This window comes from Tauraco erythrolophus, chromosome 12 (assembly GCF_009769465.1).
Source record: "Tauraco erythrolophus isolate bTauEry1 chromosome 12, bTauEry1.pri, whole genome shotgun sequence".
NCBI lineage: Eukaryota > Metazoa > Chordata > Aves > Musophagiformes > Musophagidae > Tauraco > Tauraco erythrolophus.
Window position 1 is genome coordinate 15,751,515 of NC_141476.1, and position 13,452 is coordinate 15,764,966.

General features: G+C 40.2%; 1 protein-coding gene across 2 annotated transcripts; it reads left to right on the top strand.

Annotated features, from left to right (window-relative positions):
• The first annotated feature begins 7,825 nt into the window (after positions 1–7,825).
• SELENOK (selenoprotein K) lies at positions 7,826–13,371 on the top strand. 2 transcript variants are annotated; one of them, XM_086618916.1, is made up of 5 exons: positions 7,826–7,871; positions 8,427–8,517; positions 9,930–10,010; positions 10,677–10,769; positions 12,489–13,371. In XM_086618916.1, the coding sequence occupies exons 1-5, from the start codon at positions 7,853–7,855 to the stop codon at positions 12,490–12,492; spliced, it is 288 nt and encodes a 95-aa protein (XP_086475042.1). In that variant the 5' UTR covers positions 7,826–7,852; the 3' UTR covers positions 12,493–13,371. The 2 variants fall into 2 exon arrangements, with proteins under 2 accessions (XP_086475042.1, XP_086475043.1); XM_086618917.1 differs by lacking the exon at positions 12,489–13,371 and having other exon boundaries at positions 10,677–10,773.
• The last annotated feature ends 81 nt before the right edge of the window (positions 13,372–13,452 follow it).

The window sequence follows — 13,452 nt, forward strand, 5'->3', positions numbered from 1 at the left end:
GTGAAGAGGTTTCATTTGCTGAAATCTGGTATGACTCCACGACTGCATATCCCCAATACATCTTTACCAGCAGCAAGGTTCATGCCAGCTACCAGTCCTCAGTGTGCACAGCACATGAATAGAGAGCTAATAGCCTTGCGTCCGCACCGCAGGAGTGCTCCAGCTGCTGTGCAACGTCAGCCTTGGTTCCTCAGGAGGGAATCCACTCTCAGCACAACAGTAGTATGTTCAAGTGCCTACCACAAGACTCCAAACACAGGCACAACACTCCAAACATACAGTAAAGCAAATCTGCACTGAGAAGAAACATTCCTGCTCACTCAGTCATCTGTGTAGATGCAACCCATGCATATCCAGCAGAAAACAGCACTGTCTATATCCTAGCTGCACATATTTTCAGAGACAAGTTCCATTCCAGTTGAGTATATGAAAAGTAAGAAACAATTAGGGGAGTTTGTCTTTGTGCTTTGACAATATTTAATAATTTAGCAATAAGAGTGCTGACTACATTAAAAGGACTAACATAATCAAGAATTATAATTCATTTATAAATATCTCAGTCCATAAATATTCAGCAAGTGTCTCAAGAGATACAGCTGCAGCTGGAGATAGTACCGACGTTCAGCATAACTGGATTAGGCTGTGGGACAGACTTTCTGATAAAACCAACCACGCTGCACCAAGTGTAGGAGCACACAGGACAGCAGCCAGCTTTCCAGCAAAAACAATATGCATACAAATGAGAACATAAGAACTTGAAAAATACTGATTTATGTTTCTTTTCTTCAGAAACATGTACCCTTCAGCACAGACATTCCTGAAATTCACTCCTACTAAAAATCTATTACCTTTCCAGCTAGAGCTTCACACACCTGCCCCAGCTACCCCATGAGGCACACACACAAGGCTCACCTGAACATTACTGAGGCCAGAGGATTCCATTACATACTTTGTGTTGTACTCGTCTCAGATGTAAAAATAAAGATGAGTGACAAGCAGTAGTTACTTTGTCAGAATGCAAGTCTTTCCAGCTTCCTTTCCCACTTTTCACATACAAGTTTTCTCAGTCATAAAATCCATACTTCTCCCACCAGGTGGCTGATAAGCAAGTCCTCCATCAGTGAGCTGAAGCCTTTTTTCCTCCTTGGACTGTATTCATAACCAAGCTATCACCTAAAACAGACAGCCTAATGTGTGCCAAACACTGAATAGATCTTTTCCAGACAACAGAAACACACTGTATGCCTTAACAGGCCCCAGAGAACATATTCAGCGTAAAATGGACTGTTAACCAACCTTTTGAACGCAATCAGGCTTACTTAGATACGATAACATCTGGCATTTAAAGTTTTCTTCAGCACTGTGAGATACCATTTTTTTCTTTAATATGTTTATCTTTTCACAGTCTTTAAAACACCTCTTCCTGCTTTGCTAGTGCCACAGTGCTGAACAAATCAATACAAGCAGATTTTTGCATGCAGATAAGACCAAAATCACAGTAGAAGACTACGACGTCAGTTCAATCACATTGTCACCTGCAGCTGATGTAGTGCCTTCATCTGTGGGCTAAATAGTCTTGCAGAAAAGCCAATATCCATACCACACCATCTGTCTTAACAAACCCATTCCTCTGGGTAATAATTCCTTTTAATTTCTAAAGATAGCACAACGGGATAATGATACAGTTTTCAGTATCAAATGAAAATCTGGGAAATTGAAACAGCCATATGAAATCCATAGGTGTGCTCACAAGCTAATTTTACAAATAGGATTTAAAAATGTAAAAATAATAATGAGAAAGGATAATCTCTAACTTGAACATTTATTCTTCAAATTTCATTGCATTAAATTTTACTTTTCACTAAACAGAAAGTCCATTATTTTCAAATGAGTTCAGAAAGAGAAGGGGAAGAAAAACATGCAAAAGCAAGCATTGTGTGTGCGCATACGTTCACAATCCAATCTCATCAGGTACACGACAAATCAAATTCTCATGCATTAGCAGAAAGCATAACAAGGCAGAAGATATTTGCCTTAAGCTAAAAGAGACTAAGATTGCTTTTGTTTCCTCTACCTGACAGGTGCCAGCATATCCTCAAGAAATTAACACAGGCACGAGAATAAGCAGGTCAGATCTATTTCAGGGTTTGCCATGAATTTGCTGCATAGGTTTGAGGATGCAATTTTTATTTTCAGTTGACCCATCTGGTGATCGTTATTTTTCCTACCTCCTATACTTCAAAAGGTAATTATTACACTTATATATGTTCACTTTTTTCATTTACACCACAAAATTGCCAACGATACCACTAACAAAATCGGAAGTCTGCTATTCCACAGCAGACTTCTCCACTTCTCCCCAGACTGACTAACCACCGTAGGGGAGGGAGGGGGAAGCCAACAAAACCCAAACAAACAAAACCCCTCCCAATCTTTCCCATTATATAATAATCATATGTAAACATACAAGCATTTCTCCAAATTCACCCAAGACCCTACTAATATGAGACTTTTAACAAATTCCTCAAACAGTATACATCTGTGTATTCAACACTGGTCCTTAATCCAGTAGGAAATTTGCCACTTAGGCATTACACAAGTGCCTAGTGGCACCGGACTAAGGGTTTTTATATAAAGCAGAACACGACATGCTGTGACTAACTTGGTAGAAAGTTCGCAGTGTAATTAAAGAGAGCGGAGAGCGTTATTTCACACTTACGCTGCCACCTGATGGATATTCCAAGTATGACCACTGCTCAACAACCTTGCGTGAACCACGGGCGCTTCGGCACTGCGGTCAGGTGGTTTCACCAGTTCCTGAACGCGCCCTTTTTCTGCCCGAACAGAAAACGTAGCACCCTATTCACCCTGCATAGAGTGTGGAAGTTTCTTTCTAGACTGTCATACAGCTTTAAATTGATGACCAACGATTTCATCCTACTGAGGGCTGGAGTCTTTGTTAATAAGAAGAATACGTAACATTTACAGGGAGTTACGGCTTTCCGCATATGAGGAATGCTATTGTCTAAAGACATAGAAGGACAAGACAGCCCTTTAGCATTCCTCCAGCATACATTTGCTTTCAAACTGTTAACTGCAGTAATTTTGCACTAAAGCCTCATCATGTTTGTTACTCAGTTTTCAACACACAGTATAAAAAAAAATAACACACACACACAAAAACACAAAAGCACAACAATTTGCAGACAAATTCTGTTACTAGAACATCTAGTCTGTCCCAGCTAGTGGGAAAAAATAGTTCACAGCATTATATGTTTATTTGCTTGACCAGCTGAAATCTGCACAAGATATCTTTAACTCAGACCCCACAGTACATGTGTATATCCTTGTCTAGGGTATCAATAATAAAAAAAATAGGTCTTCAATCAATTATTAAGGACAGAAGCTTACTTAAATAGGTAAGTTCTGTTTAAAATTCTGACATTAAATTAACATAATTTAATTCCAAGAATTGAGTTCCAACTCTTCCACAAACAGCTAATTATTTTATTTTTTCTTATAAAAGCTTAAAGAACAGAATCCTGTGAAATACCCTCTGAATTTTATGTTCATGTTGCAATGAACATTCTAAATTCGTAATCTAGAGTTTAGAAGACCTTCTCACTCTAATACATACAGTATTAATTGTGTGTGTTTAAGACAAATACTACCTGACAATAAGCTCTTCTATGAATAATTCAAGTGCAAATTCAGTTTTCAATGCTTCCATTTAAATTACGTGATGGTGCACCACGAGAAACAAGTATAGGCCAGAAAAAGAAATAAATTCCTTTTCTAGTTCTGCTGTTCAAATGTGGTCAAGAGTTGCAAATCCTCTTCAGGGCTGGGTCAAGTTTCCCCAGTTAAGCTTTTAATTCTAAATTATCTTCTCTTAAAAGGTTTACATTCATATTAAAATGTAGCATCGATTTTAGAGAGGACAAGCCCCATTCATGCTGTATCACATGCTCTAGCATTCATGCTCTATGCACTCAATTTTCTACTTCTCTTGAGTCACAGCTAAAAGGTCATCCCTTAGTATATAAGATGCTACGAAAATTGCCGACCCATGGTTTTGCTGCTTTTGATGAAAAAAAAGTTACTAAAGCACACTAATATTTTGCTCAGACACCCGTACTTAGGTATTGATATGCAAATACACAACTCACAAGCAATCAAACTATACAAATCTACATCTGGAATAGAGCATAAAAAACCAAGCCACCTAAAACCAGAATGTATCCCATTGAGAGTTCAGATTGCATTTAAAAAAAAAAGGAAAAGCCCATTTAGTATTGGTCTTTTTCAATTACTTATCTTTATATGGCCTATGCTACTTTGCATGGCATTATACAGATTTTACTTTGCCTACCATCAAAACGATCAGATCTCCCCAGCTTCCAAACGGTGTGTGTGTTAACTTCCAGCTCTTACGCACCAGTGACTGCCGGGCTCTGTTCCTCATGGTACCCACCTTCAGAAGGGCAACCCAGCTGATGTGTATTTCTGTCACTGACCTTCAAAACTCTTTCTTCTACAGGTTTTCATTAAGCACAGGTGCACTGCTGGTGTGGTTCTCTGAGCTTCCCAGCATCAGGCACACAGACTGAAAGGAAAGTTGCGGGTCACTGAAGGACTCTGGCCAGCAACAGCTAGAGATTCCCACCCTGCCCTTTATGAAGGAGTAGCTGCCCGGAGTGGGATGCCAGGGCTGTGTTGCTACCAGAAATGAGCTCCCACCAGAGCTTATGTCCACACCCGCTGTTCCAACTGCACCACAAACTGCAAATGCATGGGAATAACTGCTTTCCTATTCCTCTTCTCTACTCCATCCCTGACCCAAGGACAGGCTGATGATAGATGAAAAGCTTGATAATGTAATGCTACCGTTGATTTTTAACTACACTTTTTAAATCTCACAGTTTTGTGTCTAGAATTTAGGTATGGAAATAAATAAATAAATAAAGCATATGTAAGTACTTTAAAAATAGTTATAAATACTAAAATTTTCATTTATCATTTTATGCAATGGTTGGTTATTTTGTCACTGTTAAGTACCTGGACATGCTTTCCTGGAAAAATATAACTATGTTAGAAATACATACATACACACTAGTAATCTCAATTTAAAAAGTATATTTCTTTAATTTCATTCACCAAAAGTACATTTCACAGAGCAAGTTTGCATTGAAATTATATAATTTTAGGGCACTGAGACAATACTTATTTTATTATTAAATAAACCAAGACTATCTCACATATGATTTTACTTTTTTAAAAAAATAACCACTAATTATCTTTGTTGTTGTTTGGGTTTGGTTGGTTTTTTTTCATTTAGAAAACAAAAATACATTGTTTCTTTCTGCATGATTAACACATTCCCTCTGAAAGATAACACAATAAAAAAGAGAATGAATTGTTTAAACTCTTATTACATTAATTCATGCAGGACAGCACCAACTGCATACAGAGCATGAGATCAGGTGGAATAATTTCCTGCTCATTTTCAGGTTCACTACTATGTTTCTCTCTAAACTACAAGGAAAAGTTTGGATTGTGATGTTTGTTTTTATACTAGTGAGAGTCAGTTTGTGTGTGTTTTCAATACATTATAAAACTTACAGTATCTCCTTTGTCTCTACTTAGTGCCATCATCTTCCCATTGCCCCATTGCCATCCTTCCTCTTTTTGTTTTCTTCTTGGTAAATGTTGTATCTACAATTTGTGCAGTAGTTCTTTGAACATAAGATACTCTGCTGTTTTGTCTCAAAGCCTAGGAAAAACAAAATATACTTATGAAAATTACTTAAAATCAAGACTATATCATTTTCACATTAGCATACTAATATAAAGGTATGCATTTGTCATATACTTTCCTTAAGTACTGTTATTTTCTTCTTATTTGACAATACCTTTTTAAAGTAATGTTTTCACTTTCCATATAAACTTAGTATTTATGTAACAGTATCAACTAACACATGGCATGAGATCTACAAAGCATTCCATAAAATAAAAGTGCACCAACATCTTTCTTCCGGTTTATTGTTCCATTTATCTGATTTCACTGAGAACCTAAAAACAATGTTCAAATAACCTATTGACCGAATCTCTTGTTTTTCTTCTATCCCTATGTAGGCTGTGTTTTGCAATTTGTAAGCTAAAACTGATCTGACTACACTAGACTATTGTTTGAAAAAAATAATCATAAACATAACTAATTAAGAAAAAGGGTAGATGATGTCCCTCAATAATTTTAATGTACTGCCTGCATTTACGCCCATCACGCAGTGTGTAGTACTCACTATTTTGTAAACACTTTTGTATTTCCCCATTTGTTGAGTGGTAGATTACCTAGTTCTTTTATTAAGGATAAATATTTATTTTATATATGTTGTAACAGATACTTTCACAATTGCCTTCAGTTGTTAGTGAGAGTTTATTTCTGGAACATCAAACATTTATAAACACCTGTCAGTTGCAAGCAATTTCTTTACTAGGGGACAACTAAATTGTCAGAGACATACATTACACTTTCAACTTCAGACAATGCTCTTGTATTAAGAGGTTTAGCAAAAGACTTTACCTCATAGTTATTAGGAAAAGCCACGTCTTGCAAAGGCAGTGTTAAAATACTTTTGTATTCATTTTTCTACTGCTGTCTCCCTGCAGAATTACACATCTGTTCTTTACTAGTTTAGTTTAAGACAGAAGGCTTTATATTAAATTTGCCTATATAGGTATATGTTGCTCACCAGCCTGGGCTGCGGCACCAGGGACACTGTTGCATCTTCCACAGCCAGGAGGAAATGGCCTGCCTCTTGTAGGCAGGATAGGTACCTTGAGTTGAGTAGTTAATTAGTTAATTAGTAGTAGTTCATCATCTCAACTCAGTCCAGCTGGATAAGAATGATTAGTGCCATAGGTATATAGTTACCTCCAATTTTACATGCATGGATTCTCCATGAGAAGAAACGCTAGCCACCATTTGCATGGCAAATTTTTTCAATAAAAATAAAATAAATTAAAACAAGTGCTCAACTTTAGGCTGAACATTCCACCAACATAATGGGAATATAGGCAGCCGCATACCTGTCATTACATGAAAGGAACGAAAGTTCCCTTTGGAGAGAAATTTTAAATAAACATTTTGTTTTATTTCCACAACATCACTACAGTGAGGTGTCACTTTTAACACTCCGTTAGAGAAAACGACAGGGATGGCCGAGGCCGTCTTCAACAACCAGAGGAAGTTCGGGGCGGCGATGAAGGTCAAAAGCGCTGGCTTTTACGTGAGATCCAACAGAAGTTAACCATGGAAGACGCCAAGAATGTACAATTTTTATGGAAGCTGCCCTGGCATACTGCTAACCACGGGTATCGTGTCCTGTTACTGTTGCTAAAACCATCCCCTTATCGTGCACGGCCCGGGAGCTCGGACACGGCCTATTCCAGCGGTGTAAGGCTAAAAGAAACGCATTTTAGGGGGGAACCAGCACCGCCGTGTCCGAGGGAGGAGATGAACACGGCCCACCTCAGGGCGGAGGGCCCCGCGGCGGGGCTGCTGAGGGGGACGGGCCGTTAACGGAGGGCTGCCCGCCGCTACGACCACTGTGCCGGGAGAACCGGGGAACCAGAGCCCCACGGCACGAAGCCCGCCCAACCCCGCTCAGCCGGGCCGGCTCCGCCCCGCGCCGCCGCCCGCCCCTTTCCCCTCAGCCCCGTCAGCCGGAAGCGCGCGGCCCACCCCACAGCCGCGCGCCGCCCTCCGCGGCCCCGTCTGGGCATGCGCGTTCCCCCCCCCGCGCACGCGCAGCGGGGCCGGGTGACGGGGCAGCGCGCGCCGGCCGCCGCCATGGTGTACATCTCCAACGGTGAGGGGCGGCCGGGGGGAGGGGGTCGCGCCGTGTCCCCGCAGCGGGGTGGCGGACGGGCAGCAGCCGGGGCAACGAGCGCGGGGCGGCCGGGGGCCACCGGCACCGCCGCTGCCCGGCGAGCCCCGCCCCGCGCCCCGAGCGAGCGGCGCGGCACGTCCCGCCCGCTGTCACATCAGCCCCGCACCCGCGCGCTCCTCCGCGGCCGGGAGTCGAGCCCCGCGGGCTCCCGAACAGTTTTTAAGGACTTGGGAAGCCGCAGCGTGTTTCGCGTGCATCGGGAGCGTCACAGAGGCGCAGCTTAACCACGTACAGGGGAACAGACCGCACAGGTGGCGGTCCGTGGGCACGGTGTCTGTCGGTGGGGGTGACCCCACCGTTTCGGGTGCGTGGGCAGCAGCACCCTGTCGGCAGTGGCACTTGCCACCGCTGCCCACGAAGTGTGGTTTCTCCATCCTATTTCCACGTCCAGGCTCAGGGATGCGCGTTTGCGCAGCGCGCGGTAGTGTCACACACTAAACATCGCCGGATGTTTTGTATCTTGATGCGTTACAGGACAAATTTTGGATAACCAGAGTCGGGCTCCATGGCGCTTGTCCTCTATAACAGATTTCTTCTGGTCGATAGCAGATTTTGTGGTCCTGTTGTAAGTAGAAATTAATTCTTTTGATGAGTTAATTGTAGATTTGCCATAGGTAAAAGCTACTCAGTGCTGTCAGTAACACAACAATAAAAATGTTGGATTTACTCTACTGTCCCCAAAACATATATGAATGCTTTACCATGACTATGTGGCTTTGGCTATTAAGGACTATAGTATATTTAATAAAAAGTGTATGAAATGTGGTGCTAACTTACTGGCAGTTCAAATGAGTGTTCTTATATTTCTTCCATTTTAATACTGCAAAAAGAAAAAGCATATACTTGTGTTGAACAGCTAGTTTGTAATAGCTGATCAGATAATTAGAATATTACTTGGAGAATTTCTACTGGTGATGAGATTCTGGCTATGTAAAAATAATCACACAGTGGTAATCACAAATCATAGAATGGCATAGGCTGGAAGGAACCTCAGAGATCATCTAAATCCAACCTCCCTGTCATGGGCAGGGACGCCTCTCAACTAGATCAGGCTACTCAAGGCTCTGTCCAGCCTGGCCTTGAACACCTCCAGGGAGAGGGCATCCACAACTTCTCTGGGCAATTTATTCCAAAGTCTTACCGCCCTCGTATGGAAGAATTTCTTCCTAAGATCTAATCTAAATTTGTTCTCCTTCAACTTAAACCCATTTCCCCTTGTCCTATCAGTGGACACTCTTGTAAGAAGTCCCTCCCCAGCCTTCCTGTAGGTTCCCTTCAAGAATTGGAAGGCAGCTATTAGGTCCCCCCAAAGTCTTCTCTTTTCAAGGCTGAACAATCCCAGCTCCCGCAACCTGTCCTCGTAGCAGAGGTGCTCCAGCCCCTGGATCATCTTTGTGGCCCTCCTCTGAACACGCTCCAACAGACCTATGTCTCTCTTATGGTGGGGACACCAGAACTGGACGCAGTATTCGAGGTGGGGTCTCACAAGAGCAGAGTAAAGGGGAATAATCACCTCTCTTGACCTGCTGACCACGCTTCTCTTCATACATCCCAGGATGCGGTTGGCCTTCTGGGCCGCACGAGCGCACTGCCGTCTCATGTTGAGCTTCTCATCTATAAATTCATGGCCCCAGACTGAAGCCAGTTAAGAAACAAAAATTTTGTTCGATATATTCAACAGTCCTTAATTATTTCAGTTACAGGTTTGTACTTTATGCATTCCTTGCACTTTATTTACGAGAAAAAATAGATTTTATGGTTTGAACCTTACTGTAATTTGGATTACTTCAGATTATATCTTCATACATAGGAGAAAAATTGCAAAGATTTATTAATAACAACAGTAACCTTGAGAAGATACACCGTACATTCCTTAACATTACTTGTTGGTTTTCAGCCCATTTCTTATCTTGCAATCCAAAAATTCAGAAACTATATCTAGCAATCAATTCCCCTAACTCCTATTTTATTTTTCAGTTTTCAGAGCATTATTCAACCAGATTTGAGAAGAAGAGGCTACACATCTTCCTCCTATTCAAGACACAATGACGGAAGAGGGTATGTTTTCATATTCACACTAGTTCAGGTTTTTTTTCCCCTATCTTAGCAAAATGACATAATGGATTCAGATTACAGTTGTGATTTGCATTGAATCAGGTCTTGTAGGAAGACTGAAATGTTTATCTGCGGTATTTTGTCTGAAACTCGCTGATAACAATACATAGCTTTGGATAGCTCTAGTAACAGTATAGTCTAACAATTTTTCAGACCTGCCTAATGGACAATATGCATCTTTGTTGACATCCTTCTTTTGTTAGACTTGCTTATATTCAGCATTTGATTTACATTAAATCAGTGATGTCAGGTATTAGATGATCTACAGATAAATCAAAACATGTTATAGGGATATTATTTCTATAAACACTATAGTTACTGTGTTTCCTTGTTCTTAACAGTTTGCCTAACTTTCTTGTATGACTCTAAAAGCCTGTTAGCTGTACCTTTCTCCTGTGAGACAAGAGTAGTTAAACCAGTTGGTATAAGAGAATTTTCATGGAAGTGGGGTTGGGTTTGGGGTATTTTTTACATGAAACCCAAACAACTTTTCTAGAGCTTCTAAGTTTCTAACTAGTATCACTTAGAGACAATTCAATGTTATTATATTTCTAGTTTAACAATTTAATGCCAATTGAATAGATGATGTTTTCCTTGCTTTATTTGCAGGCCTCCAGCACTTCCTCGCCGAAGGATGGGTCGAATAAATCACTGGGGTGGAGGCCCCAGTCCACCACCGATGGCTGGAGGTGGATGAGGAAGGTAATTCCAAGTCTGCTGTATCCTGCTTTGAACTTTTTTTTTTTTAAATAACAATGATTATTGCAGGTTAAGGTAGAATGGAGTGGTTTGTCCTCCTTTTGCAGAAGTTACCAAAACAGGAAGAGAATCAAAGTGGCTAGATACTTTCAGTAAAGGGGAAACAAAGAGAGGGGGATTGTTGAAAGGTTTTGGCTCAGAAATGGTGACCTTCTGCTTTTAATTGCATAGAACTGGATATACAAAATATAGCACAGAACACAGCTGATTAAGAAACTATTTAGAGCTTTGCATCTTTTTTGGCTGCTAATTCAAAGTCCTGTCCAGATCAGTCAATTTGTTTGCATTTCTAATAGTCATCATGTGACCCATGAGCGTTTTTTAAGTACATACTGATCAATAGAAAGGAGGGAAAAGTAATAAAGCTGTTAAAAGACTATTGGTAAAAATCTTTTTTCCTGTTACACTGATAAAGCTATGCAAATCTTGAATTCTGGTACAGCATAAAAATCAGAATTGCTTAAAAAGGAGGGCAAAAACCATTTTAAAAGCCCTGGTCTTTAAATTTCTTACAGCTGCCTAAGCTCTAATTCAGTTTCATTACTTTGGCTGGTGGGAGTTTCATCTAACACCGAATGTATATATAGTATGGTTTTATTTACTTTAAGACTTAAGTAAATAATCCTTTTTCTTTTCATGAATCACTCCCCATTGTTATCATAATGAAACTTACAGGAAAAAAAAACAAACACATGCAGGTGGTTTGTTGCTCACCAGCCTGGGCTGCAGCTCCAAGGATGCTGTTGCATCTCCCACAGCCAGGAAGAAATGGCCCACCTTTTGTAGGCAGGGTCTATACCTTAGTTAATTAGTTCATTAGTTTCAATTCATGCCAGCTGGGTAATAATAATTGGATGAGTTCAGTTTCCATTCATGCCAGCTGGATAATAATAATTAGATGCCACAATTCCCCCTTTTTGTTTTACCAGTTTTTTGTTTTTAGAGGAAAGTAAAGGCTTTACAGTGAGCAGAGACCCAGTCCATTCGTTCCGACTCCAGCACGCTTCCCTCCCATAAATATAACGTCAGGGCTTGCAGCTTTACCTTCTTTACCGAAGGACTCTCGCTCCAGCCCTGGCTACTCTGGCTCGGGCGTCGCGGTCCTCAGGGTCTCTCAGACATATCACATCAGGGTCACCAGATGTTGCTCACCAGCCTGGGCTGCGGCTCCAAGGATGCTGTTGCATCTCCCACAGCCAGGAGGAAATGGCCCACCTTTTGTAGGCAGGGTCTATACCTTAGTTAATTAGTTCATTAGTTTCAATTCATGCCAGCTGGGTAATAATAATTGGATGCCACAGGTGGTTAATACCTGTAAATCTTGTAGGAAAAAGTTCATTTTCCAAAAAGTACATACACCAGTATTTGACTTCCCTAGAAAAAGGATAATCTTTTTCCTATTTTTTTTTTTTTTAATTTGGATTTTTTTTTTTTTCTTTTTACCTAGACATGAGGCCAGGCTGTGGAGAGGGCTTTTCAGTAATAATGGCAATGTGATAAGAATTATGGCAATTCTTCTCAGGAATAGAAGTTTGCGAGCCTTTAGCATGTCTCATTTAGCTAAATAAAAATTAATCTTACTTTAAAAATGTTACTAACATAATTTTATCTGGCAAAGAAAGGCCTTGTCTTTAAGTGTACTGTAATTACTTTATCTTTTAGGTAAACACCTGCTGAAGATGCAGGTAAAAGAGCATGCACATTTGCAAGATGAAAGGGAAGAAGAATTAGCGGTGGACCAAATGAGTTTGAATGTTGTGAATGTGTATGTCTAACTGGAAACTGTTCTGTGATGTAAGCAGATCAATGAAGTTGCACTGGGAACTCCTTCTTCAAGGATCCGGTGTAACTGAACTGCAGTTTTGTTAAATACATGTTTACCATCTAAAGTCTTTGTATAGTTTTTGAGCATTTTACTGTAGTTGCAAAGTAATAAGTAAATTATATTTGGCTTGTCACAAGGCTTTCTCATTATTTTCAGAAAAAAAAAAAATCTGTCTGAAGTACACTAAGCCCTTTTCTGTTCAAATAAATGAGAAAGAATACATATTTATATTTGATGCAGAAGGTCCCTCGAGTGAAATTTAAACTAGTGCTTCCTAATAAGTTTTGTATTTACTCTATTTTTCTCAATACTAACATTTTGCACCTTGCTGTATTTTTATGATGGTAATGATACTACTCTAAAAACACTTTTAAAGTGCAACTTACAAATTAATTTACTTTACAATCCGTGTCTTTTACAAACTCGCTTCCTTAAGGCCCATAATGAGTTTTATAACATGCCTGTTCTATAAGCACCTCTTGAAACAACTTAATTTTCCATTATAAACTTACTCAAATGTATAAGCATATTTGCTTATTTTGGGAAGACTGTTTTCAGTAAAATTAGGCTTTGTTTTTATTACAGGAAGAAAAGGTAGTGAACTCAAATACAGAGTGCTAACTTGGAAGAGTTATTTTCTTTAAAGCAGTAACTGCTTTTTCACTTACATACCCCATTTCAGGATGAGGGTTTCTTACTCTTGGGTTTTGTGCGGGGTTTGGGTTTTGTTCAGTTAGAGAGGGCTGTGTCTATTTGAGACAAGATTAGCTGCCAAGGATCCAAACCAAATTATTTTTTTTT